At 34.2% G+C, this 17,771-nt stretch overlaps 1 protein-coding gene across 13 annotated transcripts in view; it reads right to left on the reverse strand.

Moving 5' to 3' along the window:
• LOC129005959 (muscle calcium channel subunit alpha-1-like) overlaps positions 1–17,771 on the reverse strand; it is a 332,295-nt gene that overhangs the window by 47,868 nt on the left and 266,656 nt on the right. For 10 of the 13 annotated variants that reach the window (XR_008491886.1, XM_054435029.1, XM_054435024.1 and 7 more), the window contains exons 29-33: positions 7,991–8,014; positions 6,938–7,126; positions 5,538–5,649; positions 3,207–3,361; positions 115–339 (exon numbers count right to left, since the gene is read on the reverse strand). Coding sequence is in view for 12 of the 13 variants with exons in the window: in XM_054435029.1 (XP_054291004.1) it covers positions 115–339; positions 3,207–3,361; positions 5,538–5,649; positions 6,938–7,126; positions 7,991–8,014 (705 nt within the window). In the remaining variant the exon portion in view is untranslated. The remainder of the gene's footprint in view (positions 1–114; positions 340–3,206; positions 3,362–5,537; positions 5,650–6,937; positions 7,127–7,990; positions 8,015–17,771) is intronic. The other 3 variants (XM_054435032.1, XM_054435026.1, XM_054435022.1) reach the window with 1 other exon arrangement.

Raw genomic sequence — 17,771 nt, forward strand, 5'->3', positions numbered from 1 at the left:
CCATGCAGTATATTCCAACAAAGGTACTAATTCCTTGAACAAATAATGCACACTTTTGAACATTAAGCGTAGGCCTAACCTCTGAAGTTTTCATAGCAAAATAATTGTCCTAACCTTGCAGGCGACACGATGTGGACAGAGTTTACCAAAACCAAGCGGAGGCGAAATTTTTCTCAGCAGTGTAACAACATCCAAATGTTTGATTCTTCCTTTGGCATCTGGGTCATATTCACTCCACAGGCGAATAAACTCGTCCAAGTGATGAGGTCCCAGGATAGACCAATCACGAGTCAGATAGTCAAAGTTATCCATGATGACAGCAACAAACAAGTTTATAATCTGTAACAAAATATTGATGAATAATTAACTATCATTTTATTATTTAAGGGGGATTTGATTTTGTTGTACTTTCGAGTGTGGCTTATTTTTCCACCAGACATCACCTACCAAAGTTTCGAAATTTTCCTATAAAAAAGGTTGATTGGAGTGACAACAATGTTTTTCCAATTGAACTATCTGGTAACCAAAATAGTATATTTTACCAATAATACTTAACATTAGCACTAACATGTATTTTGGCATAATACAGGGTGACTGCCGGGAACCGGACGAATTTGAAACAGCTGTTACATTGTTGCTAAACGTGCTAGGGAGATTGAGGTTATGTCATTGTTTTGAGTGAGCTTTACCATTTTAGTCACGATGGATCAGTGGTCAGTTCAGCATCTTGTTTTTGCACATGACACATTTATTCAAAATGGCGAATCCGTTATCAAAACACAGCGTGTCTTCCGACGCCACTTTAATATTGCGCGGAATGACACGGTTCCAAGCCGAAATACATTGCTAAGATGGGCGCAAAAGTTCAGAACAACAGGAACAGTATCAAAGAAAAAGCCACCCGGTCCAGCAAGAACAGTGAGAACACCAGACAACATCGCCACAGTGAGAATTGCTTTGATGAGGAGCCCGGGTCGCTCTACACGAAGACACGCACAAGAGCTACGCATGTGCTTCATGCCGCATGAAGCGCGATTCTGTCAGAATAATTTTAAAATCAGATTTAAAATTTCATCCCTACAAAATACAGGTGGTACAGCAACTGAAAAAGAGGGACTATGGACAAAGAGAAGATTTCACAGTACGTATGCAGGTGTTGTTTACTGATAATCCTGATGTAATCATGTTAATGAGCGACGAAGCTCACTTCCACTTAAACGGTTCAGTGAACAAACAAAACTTACGATATTGGGCTCCTGAAAATCCATGTAACTTTCATGAAAAACCACTCCACTCTCCAAAAGTAACGGTTTGGTGTGCTGTAGGCCACTTTGGGATAATTGGTCCGTATTTTTTTTAGGAAAATGGAGTCACAGTGACAGTGAATTATGCACGCTATGTTCACATGTTGGAAACATATCTCAAGCCACAACTTCGGAGGCGAGGAATAAACGTGAAAAATGTTTACTTCCAACAAGATGGGCCACAGCGCATACTGCCGCTGCATCGATGCGAGTTGTGAAGAACATGTTCCCTGGCAAGTTGATTTCACGTTTTGGTGACGTGCCGTGGCCGCCGAGGTCACCAGATTTGTCGCCCTGTGACTATTTCTTATGGGGGTATTTGAAATAAGCTCGTGTCATGTTCACAAACCACGAACATTATTGCAGCTAAAAGATGCAATCACCGAAGAGGTGAATTTGATTGGACAAGACATGTTGATGAGAGTGCGTAATGATTTTCTCCAGAGGTTGGAAACCTGTATCCAGGTTAACGGCCATCACCATGATATCATCTTTAAGAAATAAACCCAAACTAGGATAAAAGGTTCCATAAAACATATGTTTTTTGAAATGGTATGTTTTCACCAATATATATTCAACAATTAAATAATTTTACTATATAAAATAAGGGTGTACTATTCATTTAAAAAACGTCCGGTTCCCGGCAGTCACCCTGTATAATAGATTCCCCCTCATTTAAATCACTTGCCCAGAAAAAAGGTTACTGTATTTAAATAATAAAAAAAATACAAAACAAAAAACTATGTATTAAAATGTTGTTGTGTACTAACTCAGTAGGCCTACACCCATTAGACCTGATTCTTCCAATCTAACACTGTATTATTGCATTTTCCTAATTTTTTTGCTTTTTACAATTTTGACGATAGTACAGTGCCAACTATATTTTGATAAAAATTACAAGAAAAACAAGTTTTGACGCATTATTATTATAATTATTTTTCTCTACTTTGTGAGAATGCATGCATGCATGGGCGTTTCACGGTGAGAGGTTATGTTCAAACGACTTCAGGTTTTATTTTTTTCTCTCAATCAACTCAGCTCGGCACTGCCTCTGCTGTGCAAACAAACAGTTCAATTCAAACATGGTCTACAAACCATGAAAAGCAAAGAGGTCCAAATCAAATATATAAGCAATCAAAATAGTATCCCATAGATTATAAAGCAATTACTTATGTCATTACATTTAGATTTTTTTTGTGTGCTGCTAATTACTTTGTTTAAAATTAAAGTGCTTGCCACAAACAGCCGTAGAAATAGTATTACAGTAGATTCCCTCTTATCCGGACACCTTTTACCCGACATCGGTTTAACCGGACTACACCTGGCAGAAATGACATCCCTTTAACCGGACAATTTTAATCAGCTCATCGGTTTAACTGGACTAGATCGGCAGGAAGTGGGCGGTGCTGAAACGACTGTTCTCGTGGGAAAGATTTGAGACCAGTGATAACGTGTCTAAATACAATGCTCTCCTAAATTCAAGTCAAATTCTGTATTCAGTATGCATTTAAACGGTTCGTTTTAACAAGTTTTTGGGGACGTCGGTTTACCGGAAAACCGGTTATCCGGAATGGCCTCGGTCTCGAGGAGTCCGGATAAGGAGTCTACTGTATTTAGGAATCTTTGTTCTAGAAAAAAGGGAAAAAATTTAAACATTTTGTTTGTTAGCTTTATGCATCAATTGGACCTCGGCGAAAAGTTTTTTAAACTTGGTGAGGCCAAGCTGTTGTAATTTCTATAGTAAATGTATTTGAATTTGAATTAGAAATTGACCGTGGATTGTCATATAAAACTTTTTGGATCAACTAGATATGCCTCTGGGAGATATGTAAATAGCCATGTACAGTCATATAAAAATATAATTATTTATTTGACGTATGATTTATAAACAAATTTATTTACCAAGAATGAGCAAAGAACGTAAAATGAGATGAAGTATGGAAAGGCAATGCTGGACCCGCATCCTTCATAACTATCCCTTTCTTCTGTCTCTTGATCACACAGGACTTCGCCCGGTCGGTATGAGCAATCCAACATGATATCCTGCCAGGCTTCACCTGAAAATTAAATTACCACACAAACTACAGAGAATCTTGTACTTCAGAACAACGTTAGTGGCCTTGTGTTTGTACACTGTGGGCTCAAGTTTTTCAAGCCCCTATTTGAACAATTTATTTAATACTTAATACCTTGGGTATTTAATTAAGAAACTAAAATAAAATACTAAACCAAAATATAAGGCAACCTAGACAAATCTTTAGAAAGGAATATCTTTTTACAGTTACAGGATTATATTAACAAAATATAATTTCTGGGTATAATATTTATAGTCATATTCAAGAATCTTTATTCATAAGTATACATGGTTGTACATGAATAGTGTCAAATCAATTAAAAAATAATGTTTAAGACTATGATAAAGCCATTTTAAAATTATGTATAAGGTATAAGGATACAGCAACGCACTATACAGGGTGGTAAAAAAGTCCCAGGACAGTTAAATATTTTAAAAAATAATGCAGGTAGAGCTACAATACTTGGTACAAAGTTACAGGGCATAAAACTCTATTTTAACACATATTCAGTGATCCAATAACTCTTCATGGGGACGGCCCACAAGGAGTCGGAAGAAAATCTTAAATGGAAGCATAGGTCAATATGCACATCAAATTAAAGATATTTTTTAGTAGAATACAATGCCGCAAACCGCACTTCAAAAGGTTGATCCTGCGCAAAATGGTAGATGTTAATGTAAATTTTTGGATTTCTTAATCTTGCTATCATAAAACAGTTTTTTTTTACTTCAATAGTTTTTTCCTATAAATGTTTGTCTTAATTTACCAGATTTTCCAAATTAAAATTGTTATTGAAACAAGCATATTTATTCATTTGAATAATGTGTTTTTTTCTCTTCCCTTAAAATCATTTATCCAAGATTTTCTTCTTATTTTTAATTAGATTATTCTTTTTAGAAATGATTAGTCAAAGTAATATAAAAGCAGTTTGAAAAAAAAACATCAATTTTTTTATCAACTGGAGAAAAAGTAACAGTCTGCCAACTTTCAGATTCCAGAAATTTTTTTAAACAATTCTTTATTTTCTTTACTAAATTGTCTCCTATTATAAATTCTATAATCAGTATTACTTTGTTTAGTTTGTGAATTTACAATTTGGAGAATTTGAGCGTCATGTATCAATGAATGTAGTGTCATCTGACAGTAATGTAATTACACCGCTTGCTTTAATTTCATCATTTTTAAAGTTAGTAAGAAAATTATCTATAGCTAAAGTTGATCCATAAAAAACTCGAGTTGGAAAATTTACTGCATAACTCATATTAAAACTCCTTAAAATGTTTTTAAACCTGCAAAGTGTGTTTTTGGCTTGAGTGTTGTTGGTTTCCAGTACCTACATCGATATTAATATCACCTGCAACTATTATATGTGTATTTTTCAAAGTTTTGGAAACAAAAGAGTTAATTATACTTTCAAGCCTATCCAAAAACACAATGACATTGCTCTTTGGTGCTCTATATTCACCTAACAATACAAATTTAATCCTATCAATTACGAACATAGTAGTACAACACTCAAACTGCTTCTCTTCTAGGATACACTTATGATTGGGAATAATGATTCAGTTGCTACTCGGGGAGTCTTTAGAAATTCAAATAATGACAGAATATAAAATAAAATCAATAATTATTTGTTTGTTATGTTTCACTGACTTATAAACCGCAATCATCAAGATTGAAAATGGAGTCATATGAAATACAGTTTAAACATTTTTGATGTGATATTGCTTCACAAAATATGGTTTTGACAGTCTTTATACTCTTAAACGCTATAAAAAGGGTGGAGTAGCAGCTATTTCAGCAACTCCCTCTTGAACCTGCCAGGGTCAGGACTTTGGCTCTTCATTTCCTCAGGCAAAGCATTAAAGAGTCTGTAGACTAAATAACACTCGTGAGCAAATCATGACGAAATGTTGATCAAACTTGCCAAGCAATATTCATATTTGTGAACCCGCTTAATCTGATTATGGGAGGGAGAATTTTGGGCTTGGATTGCAACCTTTTTTAGCCTTTTTCTGATTTAGTTATTCATTAAAATATTTCAAAGATACAAAAGTAGATTTTTCATATGAACAACACTTCTATATACCACAAAAATATCACATTAAATTTTCAAAATCCATTGATTTAAAAAGTTGATACTCCAATTGTAGCCTACCTGTAGCGGAACGGAACAGAACCAAAACAGCTTGGGGGAATGTATGAAAGTGATTGTTTCTGTGGATTTGTGATTCATCGACTGATGGAGCTAGTCTTATTCTTCCAAAAACCTAAAAACAATAATAATAATAACATATGCATTTGAAAATTTATTCTGTACACATACTTGTCAATACACTATATAACTCACTGTTGATTCATACGTTGGCTAGTAAATACTGTATTTTCCATTTCCTCATAAAAGATTTGTAAACATCTTTTACAGGCAACAATTAAAAGATAAACAGGTAAATTAAATAAGAATTGTTTCCATTTAGTTTAATTCTTATTGACAATATACAAGGAGGTACAAGGCAAACTATATTTTTTAATTCATGCTGTAGCAGCGCTGTTGGTTGAGAATAAGGGAGAGTTGCTGTGGTATATAGGTGACAACAGAGGGTTTATGTTTTTCAGGTGTTCTGTTGCCTGAATAACAGTAGTACCATATTACTATTGTTATTATTATATTGTTTCATATTGCTATCAATATTAAGTGTTATCTCTCAACCATAATTATACTAATATTGATAGTAATATGAAACTCCTACACCTTTCAAATTACCGATTCAATAGAAACACCTTGGATGAATTAGAAATCTATAGGGCCGTTAAATTTGGCAGCCAAAACACCATCAACGACAGGATTTTTTTTTCAATCAAATCACATTTACGACACTGCAATCAAGATACTAACGCGAGGGACAGTTGTGAATGAAGCTATCAGCTGATCGGGAAATCCGCAGGCACAACGTCATCACTTACCACACCGATCCTGATTTTGTGCCGTTGTAGTATTACCCTTCCTTTTAACCCTATAAATGTTTGTTTTTGAGTTCGTGTACGTGTATGTGTTCAATGTATTTATTTATTATGAATTGACGACCTTCGAATGAAGCGAGAAGACATCTGTACTGGCCGGTGACACCTATGTGAGTGGAAGCCGGTTGCAATTTAGCAACACATTTGATCGTATAAATGTAGGTATTTATACTAATTCTTTAGTATTTAAATACAATCAGGAGGCTAAAGTTCAATATAATGAAATAAAAAAATGAGAATTTAAACCGTTTTAAGAGTAAAACAAAAAAAAAAGGTGGCTAGAAAGTAGGTAAAGCAAGAGAGCACGACTGTTTGGACATGCTAGAAGAGAAAACGCCTAGGAAATAGAAATGATGGTGATAAAGGAAAGGAGACAAAGAAATCAGGTTCCAGTGGTAAATACAGTTCTATTTTTGTGGGATTTAGAAGAATGAGGTTATACAAGATAAAAGTGAAAAGGCATATGACAGAGGAAAAAGGAAAAGTATGTATACAAAATTTAGGTTTTTTTTTAGGTGTGCTGAATGATAGTATTACCTGCATTCCAATTACAGCATATATGAAAAACAGCATGATGATAAGCAAAGCCACATAAGGCAGAGCTTGGAAACTCTTGATGAAAGTCCATAGGAGTGTTCGAATTCCCTCACCACGACTGAGCAATTTCACTAAGCGCATCACTCGAAACAGGCGAAAGAAGTTGACAGATATAAGGTTGGATCCTGGCTGTAAACAAAATCATATAATTACAACAATATTGAAGTTTTTGTAGCACAACGAATAAAGCTAATTTATAGTGAAGTTTGTTTGGTTTTAGAACATTAATATTCCCCGACTTTGACAGTTTTTATATCCACAATTTTCTTTATATCAATATAAAATTCAAGAAAATTACATTTGCATTTAGAACTATATTTGACAACAAACATACGAAGCTCTCCAAAAGCAATTAAAACTTGCTTCATATCAAATAAGATTACTCGTTGAAAATAATATTTTATACCCAAAACGTATACAAAATTTAATTCTACTGAAAGACAATTTATGAAACCATTACACTTTTGATTAACAACATTTTCAGCAAGGACAAACTAGCATTTGAGTCAGGCTTCTCAACCTGATTCCTTTAAAATTACACTGGATAAACAAGGTGCTCAAAACCATCACACTGACTGAAACAATAAATCATTCAATATTTATATGACCAAAATCAGGGTATATGAAAACTCCAGCGCATGCCCAAAACCCGAGTGCAATATTTGTAATCTAAATCCAATAGGAAATCAACATATTTTCAATATAATGGGAGTCACTGCACTCAGGGGAAGGCTTTACTGGCAACACAATCTACAAACAGGGTATGACAAAATGTAGGTATAGCGCGGGGCACCTCACGAGAATAGATTGAAACCTTTGCCTCTATATACTTTATACATAGCATTCTCATGAGACAGTTAAGTTAATCAATTCTATTCTCGTGGGACGCCCCTCTGAACAGGGGAATAATGAGGGGAAATGTAAGTTTATTCTTCGGTCCTTGGAGAATTACAGTGAGCCCACGCACCAAACTGCCCACATGCATACACTCACCCGTTCTACCCCTGGAGTTCCCTCCTACATAACACAATAACACATAGAAATTAATTATTTTCTCTTATTATGCCTTTATTTTGTCCAACCATAATTTGGTGCAATAGTAAGTATTTATTAAATTTTACAAGCGGCAATGGTGAAGGCCTTGCTATATCAGTAGTATTTTGGCTGATTTTAATGATTAAACTATTGTTTAACCATCCGTGATATTATGGCGGTTTAGTTTGAATGAAATGTGGTCGATAATAGCATTAAACATATCAATTAGCACTTTAAACAATGAAAATGAGGGAAATTCCAGTTTTTATTACTGTGAAATATGATCTTTATTTTGTGTGCAAATATTCAGAGAACATTGTGATATTTTTTGAAATAGGTTAGTTTTTTAGAGGACAAAAAAAACACTAGTCTTAGGAATACATTAAGGGGGAAAGAAATGGATACATAACTAACTTACCTAAGAATGGATGTCTGGCAGTTGAAGGCATACAACAACAATGTTGTACTGTAAACCTTTAGTGTAATTTCGACTGCCTGAAACTCTTTTCTTAGGTAAGTTAGTTGTGTATCCATCCCTACCTCCTTAAAGTGTTATTTAATATTTAATTAAGGTTTTCCGTAAATAAAATGAAAACAGATTTAAAAGATCCGTAAACTTGATTACATCTATAATTATACAGGGTGATTTGTACTCAGTGTGACAAAAATTTTTTGATGTAAGTACAAAGTAAATGCAGTGTGATGATGCATATAAAATGTTCCAAGTCTAAAAATTAGCTTCCCAAAGAAATATTTTATGTTTTTCAAAAATAACCATGCTTTTAAACTTAATACAGCGATTTCTTAATTACCTGAATATGGATTTGAGTAGATAATGTCATTTTCGTGTTCTACATTAAATTTTGAATAAGAATAATAGAAAATGATGGAGAATCAGTTGTAAAAACTCCATTGTAAATCGATTCAAAGATAAAAATTAAGATATTTGATAAAAATTTAAAAAACATTGGTCTATTGCATTTTTCACACCCTGTATACAAGAAAGTGTCGGAATATGTTAAAAACTGCGCCATTTTATAAGCTTTCCAACCATATGCTACACCATTGAGCTTTATGTCTGCTTATATACGCTTTAGTGGTTTGAAGACTACAATGTCTTTAACATTTAAAACATAGAAAGTCGGCATGTATTAAACAAAAGTTGTATTTTGTTTCAGCTTGAACAGTAAAAACAGTAAAAAAGTTCCCCGTTTTCTGGTATTCAAACCACTAAAACAAACAAAAAAATATCTAAACCTCAATAGTGTAGCATATGGTTGGAAAGCTTATAAAATGGCACAGTTTTTAACATATTCCGACACTTTCTTGTATACAGGGTGTGAAAAATGCAATAGACCAATGTTTTTTAAATTTTTATCAAACATCTTAATTTTTATCTTTGAATCAATTTACAATGGAGTTTTTACAACTGATCAGTCAAAACAAACTTCATTGGTGGTATTTTTTTTATGTGAAAAGGTGTAGATGTGTAAAACAAATATTGAGCACAAGGATAAAATACAGGAATGAGCGTCCAAGCAAACACTTAAATATACCATGAAGGTACAAAATACAAGGGCCAATAAACTGAAGATGTAAAATATGAACAATACAAAACAATTGCAATCCGAATGTTGGGATCTTTGAAAAATGATCATTTTCTGACACACTATGAATTGCATTTATTACTTTTGACAACTCATAAAGCAACAAATCCGGATCTTAACTTTTAAAATTTAAAATTTTTAAATTCGCACCTTTAATATCTATTTACATTACAAGTGTAGTAAGAGCGTTTTTACATCACGCAGGTGAATGTTGTGCAACGAGCGGAAGCGAGTTGCATAATTTACCTAAGTGATGTAAACACGCTCTTGCGTAACGTGTAACGTACAAGATTTTACCTGACCCGACAATATTCAGGAGGTTACGAGCAATATGCTTCATTATCAATTTCACTCATCTTCTAACAGTAACGTTCATTTACAAACAAAAGCTAGGTTAGGAAAATTCTTCAAAGCATAACAATAAAATCCAAACACACAGCTGATTTCTAGCGTTGAACGTCGTTGGCTCCATAGAGGTATATTTTTTAAGTTATCCACTCAATGTTATTTAAATGGGTTTCATTACATCACCGAGTGAGTTTTTTTCAACTTTACATCACTCGAGAAGTAAGGAAGTTGTATACATCACGCTTGGGATAGGGAAGTTTAACATGGCGGGTTAGGTAAATTGGTTTGATAGCAGTCCCTTTAAAAGTTTTAGAAAGATTTTCTTTGGAAGATATCTGTAAAGATTTTTTATTCTCTTGGAAGTGTGTATAATAAATTAGAGTCCTGATAATCCAAACTAATTGGGACTGCATTCTGTTTGAATCACCAAATTGTTCGGATTAGCAGGAAATTCTGTAAAGTAGCATCATAAAACAAAATAAAACAATGTTTTGTTATGACTATAAATGAACACTAAGTATTTATCTTGCAATCACGACAGCACTATGATTGTCTTCTGCGATTGTGTATAGTTCATTGGATTTGTCATGTGAAAATAAGTAAAAAATTATGGTCATTTGTTCATTAGGGTGTAACGACCCAAAACCCATCGAGGGGTAAAAATCCATTTTAAAGTTGTATTTCAAAGATAATAATTTTCCACATTCGGGGTAAGCCGCGCCCGCGTTGTCAGCGGCATCATAGGGGCAGGCCGTCCTACGTCTTCGTAGAGGGGAGGACGCTAGTTACCTACCCCGCCGCCAGGGGCGATGGCGAAGAAGGGCCAGAAGAGCAGACCTCATGGTCAGTTGTCCACCCGCTTGTAACAATCCGATTGTGGGCCACCATTGGAGGTTGGACTGATCACCCAACCAATTACTTTCAACATTGTATTTTAGAATAGCGCTCATACAATGGCCATAATAACCCTCGGTCGATTGTAAGAATATTCAACGCCAAGAAGTCATGGAAAAAAAACCATGTTCGAGGCTAACAGACGGCCTAGGTTCCAATTGGATTCGGATGGAGTGAGTGGCTGGCGCAGTGAACGCCCGGCTAGAATTAGGTCCTTTCCATTTCTGATTATCGAAGATAGAACATCTTAAAGTAGCCCTCGCTTGAATTTTAGGATTAAAAGCATCAACTTGCTGATTTTAGAGGTAAGGCAGAGGAATAATTCGTATTTTTAACATATTTTCTCATTTCATTTTATGATTCAAAATTTTGATTTAAAGGAAAACTAAATTAAAACTTGAAGCTTTGTCGTCACAGTCCATTCATGTCTGGTTCTGAACAAGTTTGTGGAAAATGTAACTTTTAGAGATATTTCTTTGATTCAAGTGAGATTTCAATGTGGAATAAGTAGAATATTCACTAAACCCTGTTTTCTGATAGGCTAATTAATTGTAAAATAGTTCTGTTTTGTTTAAAATGTGTAAGATAGGCCTCTGGTCTTGGACCTTTTTCATGTTAAAGTTTGCAAGGTGTGACGCACATGTTTCCAAGTTTTGCTTTTGGGAATAATTTCGATAATTTCAAGGATACTAATAGCCTAGATTTGTTGTTTGCCTCTCAATTCATCAATCGTAGATTTTTAAATTTTATAATTTTGTTAACTTGAATTTTATGCCTAGGCCTAGCCTATTCAACTGAAAAAAAAACCCAAGTGTTCTCATAAGCCCTATTTCTTAGGCTCAAGGTTAGTAGGTAATATGCTGGTTTTGTGGTGCAAGAAGAGTATATCATTTTAGGTTAGGTTAGGTTAGGTTTAGTATTTTTCCCATGTTGCCATTTTACTTGATTAATTATTGTAGCCTATTTTGCAAGTTAATCTCACAAGAGAGTTAGGCCTAAGCTGAATTGAGTCAAGCCCATTTCAGAAAGTCATAAGGCGCTGAAAATATTTTGTAAATAAGCCGAGACTGATTTTGTTTGATCGAAGCGAAAGCGCAACTTGCTCTCATTTTGAATTTTGTGTAACTATTAGATTGTTCTCTTGTGTAATAGGTAAATGTCCGTAAAATTGTAAATTATTTTATTATGTCTCCTGCAAATTTCATGTTTATTTAGCTTTATATTGAACCTTATATGTATTTTGTTGTTTGTAATTCACAATAGGCCTAACCCCTCCCCCCACAGTGTAAATATTGTGTACCGTATACGCCATACTATTATATTTTGGGATTTATATAGGGCTGGTACTCTGGTATCCTACTGCCGTGCAGTGCTGACGTGCCTTGAGAATTTCGCCTGTGGACTGCCCGAGAGACTGGTGGAGTGCGCTTGTACGTGGAGAGCAGAGCCTATTCCAGATAGACTTAGGCCTACCTTGGTCTAAACGGACTTGTGGAACCCCCCCCCCCCCCTTTGAGTCTGAGGGACTTCGCTTCAAACCGATAAGTGATAACTTGTAGTAACTTGCCATTAGAGTAACCTCACTTGGAAGAACAGTTAATGGGTTGCTGGCCAGCCTTTCAAACAGTGGACAGTGCGACTGACCCAGAACTAATTCACTTTTGGATTTTCCGGGATTCCGGATTGTGGGGCCAATTCATCTGGTTGGTGGGAGGTGGAAAATTTGTAATTTAAGTTAGGTTAGTAGTGCAGTAGAAATAACTGAAAATATAGCTTAAGGTGGAACTAATTGCAACAGAAATGATTCTTGCTGTGAATGGTAGGTAGTATGCTTCTAATCAACATACTAAAAGTATACATCCGTACTGTGGCGCAAAATACGTTTTTTTGGCAGCCATCTTGAAAAAAATGTCAAAATTTGAATATTCTTAAAAATAACTTTTTGGATGTCAAATTATAGGAAATTTAATGCTGAAAAATGTTATAATAGTGGTTATAAGCACTCTTTAGAAATACGGTCGTAATACAAAATACCCCTGCCGCAGCAAAGCTGCAGACTAAACGAATTTCCATTTGTCTTAATTGATTTTCAAATAAATCTAGTAATTCAGTTTTAAAAATCTTTGTATAACTAAATCTAGAGTTCTACTAGACCGATTTTATTGCCTAATGGTTCGTTAAAAAGCTTAATTCGTTTAGATTTTCAAATAATTATGAAAGTTTGATTTTTTTAAAGATTTGCTAGGTGAAACCAAGATTTGTTGAGGTTGCAAGCATGATCTTTTGTCTATAAATCGATGATAAATAACTCCATTTTCAAACAATATAGGTTGTTTGTGATTTAGCAGTGTGCTTTAGGTAGATCCAATCTTAATAATCAATAATTCCAATGGAAGCTGGTATTTCACTGAAGGTTTTTAGATAAAAAAAAACATATAGGATATTTTAACTGCTAGAATACATTAATTGAAGTAAAAAATTAAAAAATCCAATTTAATTTGTTTCGTAGAGTAATACATTTGATGGATTAATGATGATGCTTGATGACAATATGTAATATGTGAAATATGTCCTTGCATAGCTTTGACACCAAAATTATGAAAATCGATCGGGTAGAAGAGCCAAACGAACTCGAAAAAAAAATTATCTCCCGTAAGTAATGTACAGGGAGGCAGTTTGTGCATGACTCGAAATATACGTCAAAATGAGTGCTGATGCTTGATGGCAAATCTATGGTGCGTCCATACCTTTAGCTTTAAGCCGAATTTACACTATGTAGCAAAACCTGCTATATAACTTTTGCTGTATGAAGAATTTACGGACAATTTTTGCGATTCTATTGTGCTCGTGCTATATGCTATATGTAGCACAACCTCATTCGCATTCCGTATCGAAATGTGCGTTGAAGAGACATTGTTCGTGGCAGCTATCGCGGGGATCTTGGAAGTCAGAGAGAGAGGCGGAAGCGAAGACTTTAGCAAGTTTTAAGTTCGACCGCATCTTGCTTCGAGAAATAAGTACAGTATAGCAGATTTATTACGGGACCTAAATGATGACGAATACGCTGACAGTCCATGATTAAAACGGGAAATACGGCTTCAAAAACGTTTTACGTATAACCAAAACGCCGGTTGTCCACAGAACAGTTCAATTAAGTTTATAATTGCATCCCGATCCTACGCACTTTCCGTTTCCAGTCCTTCCATTGTAAACAAAGATCGCTGAGCAAAACCGTCCGCATCCAGGAGGCTACAACTGTGAACTGTTGGCACTAAATGATAACAGATGCTAGGCGAAAAAATATATGTATATCATTGCTAAATATGGCAATGTTAGATGTAGCACGTATTTCTTTTGCTATTTACCGACTCCCGATGGATAGCACAATTTTAGCTATATATAGCAGGATCTGCTACAAATATCAATGTTATATAGCACTTTTGAAAAGTTACTTTTTCTTCTTCTAGCAAATTTTATACAACATTGCTAGATGTTACACAAATCTGCTATATAGCAGGTTTAGCTACATACAGTAGTGTAAACCCGGCTTAAGGCCAAAATTATGAAAACCGGTCTAGAAGAGCTAACCCGTGAAAAGAAAAACCAATTGTTTTTATAGATGGCAATAATTGATTTACCAGTATGTATAATCTAATCATACGAAACATGAGTTAATAATTTAACAGCTTATCGCTATATTGTTATTTAATAGATTTTTCTTTGATTAAATATTGTTGTTAACAATTTGCATTTGTGTTTAAAGTGTGTTCGATCCTTATGTTAAGTGTGTGATTCTAATGTTATGTGCTTAATATGTACCAAATATTAGTAAAGTGGTGTATGGATTTCATAACCATTATTTTACTAGAGACCGTTGTATTTAACCCACAATGGGCTCTGTTGCCAGTCTATTAAATAAATAACATTAGGTTTAACGAAACGAGTACCTAGGTTTGCTGCTACAAGGAAACTAATTAAGTGTGTTTTTAGTAAAATATTATTTGTTTAGTATAAAATAAATGAATCTGCAAAGTTTTATCAAAATACATCCATAGAGAAGCATACTACAACATTTTACAATATTCTCCATAAGAATAACATGGGGATTTAAAATTTCCATTTTTTTGAATTTTCTCCGTTACCAATAACCGTACAAAAACACTTTGATATACTTAACTATTTGTTTTTTAAGATCTTTAAAAAGGTCTAGAGAGAAATTGGAAAATTTTATGTTTTAAGAGTCAAAAATGAAAAAAAAATTTAAAGTATAAAATAACTTATAAATAAAAAAAACCTTTTAAATGGCAAGTTTTTAAACGCACCTTTTTTCACCCATAGTGCATCACTGTTAACAGTATATTTTAAATTCAACCATTATATTCTTTTCCAGCATGAAATTTTCTATAATTTGATACCAAACCAGATTTTTTAACAATAATTTAAAATTAAACACTTTTTTTTAAATGGCGGCCAAAAAACCGTATTTTGCGTAACAGTACAAATGTATATTTTTAGTATGTTTTTTATAATTGTATTACCTACCATTTATAACTGAAATAATTTATGTTGCAATTAGTTCCACCTCCAACACTATTTCTACTGCACTATAGGCCTATGTTCTATGTTCCTAATATTCTTGTTCCTTTATGTATTTGATATTTCAGCGGGTGGCCACCGTCAGCGTATTTGTATAGATAATTAAGTTGTTTAGATATATTACTTGTCTTATAAAGGGTCCATTTATTTAGATTAATAACTTGTTTACATTGTCTGATTTTTGCCAAAGTGCCTTAACCATTGAGATTTTGTATAGATTTGTATTGTATCTTTGTTGTCAACGTCATTATTCTGATTCAGAGTACCAACATTTGTTTGCTATTAACTCTTGTACCTTGTTTGAACTTTCAAAAGTGCCTTAAACACAATCATCGATTAAAGTTAATTGTATTCTTTCAGAAATATCATTCTTTTTATTGATCTCCTTAAACTTGTCTAGATTAGTGGACAATCAAACAACAGATTGCAAGTGTGGCTTAAACAGATTTTGCCTAATTTGAGAGGTATTAACCTTGATTGGTTGGATAATTTCCTTTTGGTATCTTATTATCTTAGTCTTAAGTCAGTTGATACATATTTATTTGAATAATATTGGGTACTGTATATTTGCATATTTGTTTGAGATTGATCAGGTAGACTTACTAAATACATTAGGGTATTGATGTTACGGCATCAGACATGAAAATCGGGTTAGGTAAAGTTTAACTCTCTGCCTTACTACCATAGCAACCACGAGAAGAGTTTTTCTCTCCGTTGTAAACTCTTATGAGAGATCTCCAAACGGAGTGGCACCCCCTAAACCGAGCTAGTACCAATAGACCCGGTTGCTATAGAAGTAAAAAGGTTAAAAGGAAGATATTTGTTAGTGATCCCGACCCATCTCCCTGAGCAAAGCCCGGCACAGCAGTTTGTGAGTCTGCACGCTACCGAACCGTCAATACGCTTGCTGTTTGGAGATAAATCCAACAGTCCTGACCTAACTCACTAAATTCTGGTCAGTTAAAGATTTCCACCGTTCCTGGTAGAATCCTAAGGGCATCAGGTTAGTGTGCTACCAAATTTATTTTGTTTAATCTCATTTTTAGAGAAGTTTTATTATTTTTATTTTACTGTGCCGCAGTCGCGCGCACCCCGCACGCTTTTTCACGAACGAGCACACAGCCTTTTGACTCTAACCAGCTTCGGAAATCATTTAAGTTGCCAGAACGGTTTACGTACAACTTATTCCGCTACCCCGAACCGTCTTACGTAAATTTGATTTAAGAAACCCGTATCGACTATGGTGATCGACCGAGTCTAATTTTCCCGACAAGTTTACTTTGGTGATAACCAAGTATAACGAATGAACCACGTTTAGGTTAAGTTTCTATATAATTAATTAGGCTTATCCACGTTCACGATAGTTTATTCAAAGTTCTAAATTTCGATTCACATATTTTTTGAATGACTATCATGAGCACTTCGACATGGCTTCGACCGAACATGGCTTGCCAGCATTGGCCGGACGGCTACGGAAGCGCTGATAAAATCCCCATATAATTGAGCTTATTAGAAAAAAAGTAAAATGTTAGTAAACTGCTGAGACCCTGGCATTGTAGATACATTTTTGGTTGTTAACTTTAATTTTTGGTTACTTTAGGAAATTCTTCTCTGAAATTACTTATTGTGTTATTTTGTCATCATTCAATTTAGTACATGTTAACTTTTAAATGATTTTTTTATTTAATATTACTCATTTTTAAGGAATAGTCACCCAGTATATAAATACATGTTTTACTTAGACAAATAAAATTATTGTATATCCAGAATGTAACCGGTATTGTTATAGCAGATCTAGAACTCTTTTTCCGCACACGGGCTTATGCCTATGCGGAAAAATATATTTCTTTATAATTTGTATCTGTTTATTGTTTTGTTTAACTTTTGGAAATAAACGATTTGACTTTGACTTTGACTTGTTAAAGGTAAGCTTAACATTGTAAGCATTATTGTTGTAATTAATATTCTGAGCCAATAAACTCAAAACGATAATTAATTAACGAACACGTCAGAGTCCTGGACTATCTCATTGTAGGCTAGGCTATCTGGACAAATTTTAAGGTGTGACCTAATTTCAGGTGAGACTAGTGATGGGATAACCGAATGGTTTCCATGACCGAATAATCAATCAGTTATTTTTTGCGTCAATCGGTTATTTTTAGTTGAATGAATCGCCGAATCAATTTTATTCATTATTCACTGTCACAAAACACAACTATTTTTTATCTTATGGCAAACTGAATGGCATTTAGGTAGTCTTTTAGCGTCAATCGGTGATTTTTAGTCGAACAAAT

This window comes from Macrosteles quadrilineatus, unplaced genomic scaffold (assembly GCF_028750875.1).
Source record: "Macrosteles quadrilineatus isolate MER2022 unplaced genomic scaffold, UCM_ALF_1.0 Scaffold_47__1_contigs__length_942521, whole genome shotgun sequence".
NCBI lineage: Eukaryota > Metazoa > Arthropoda > Insecta > Hemiptera > Cicadellidae > Macrosteles > Macrosteles quadrilineatus.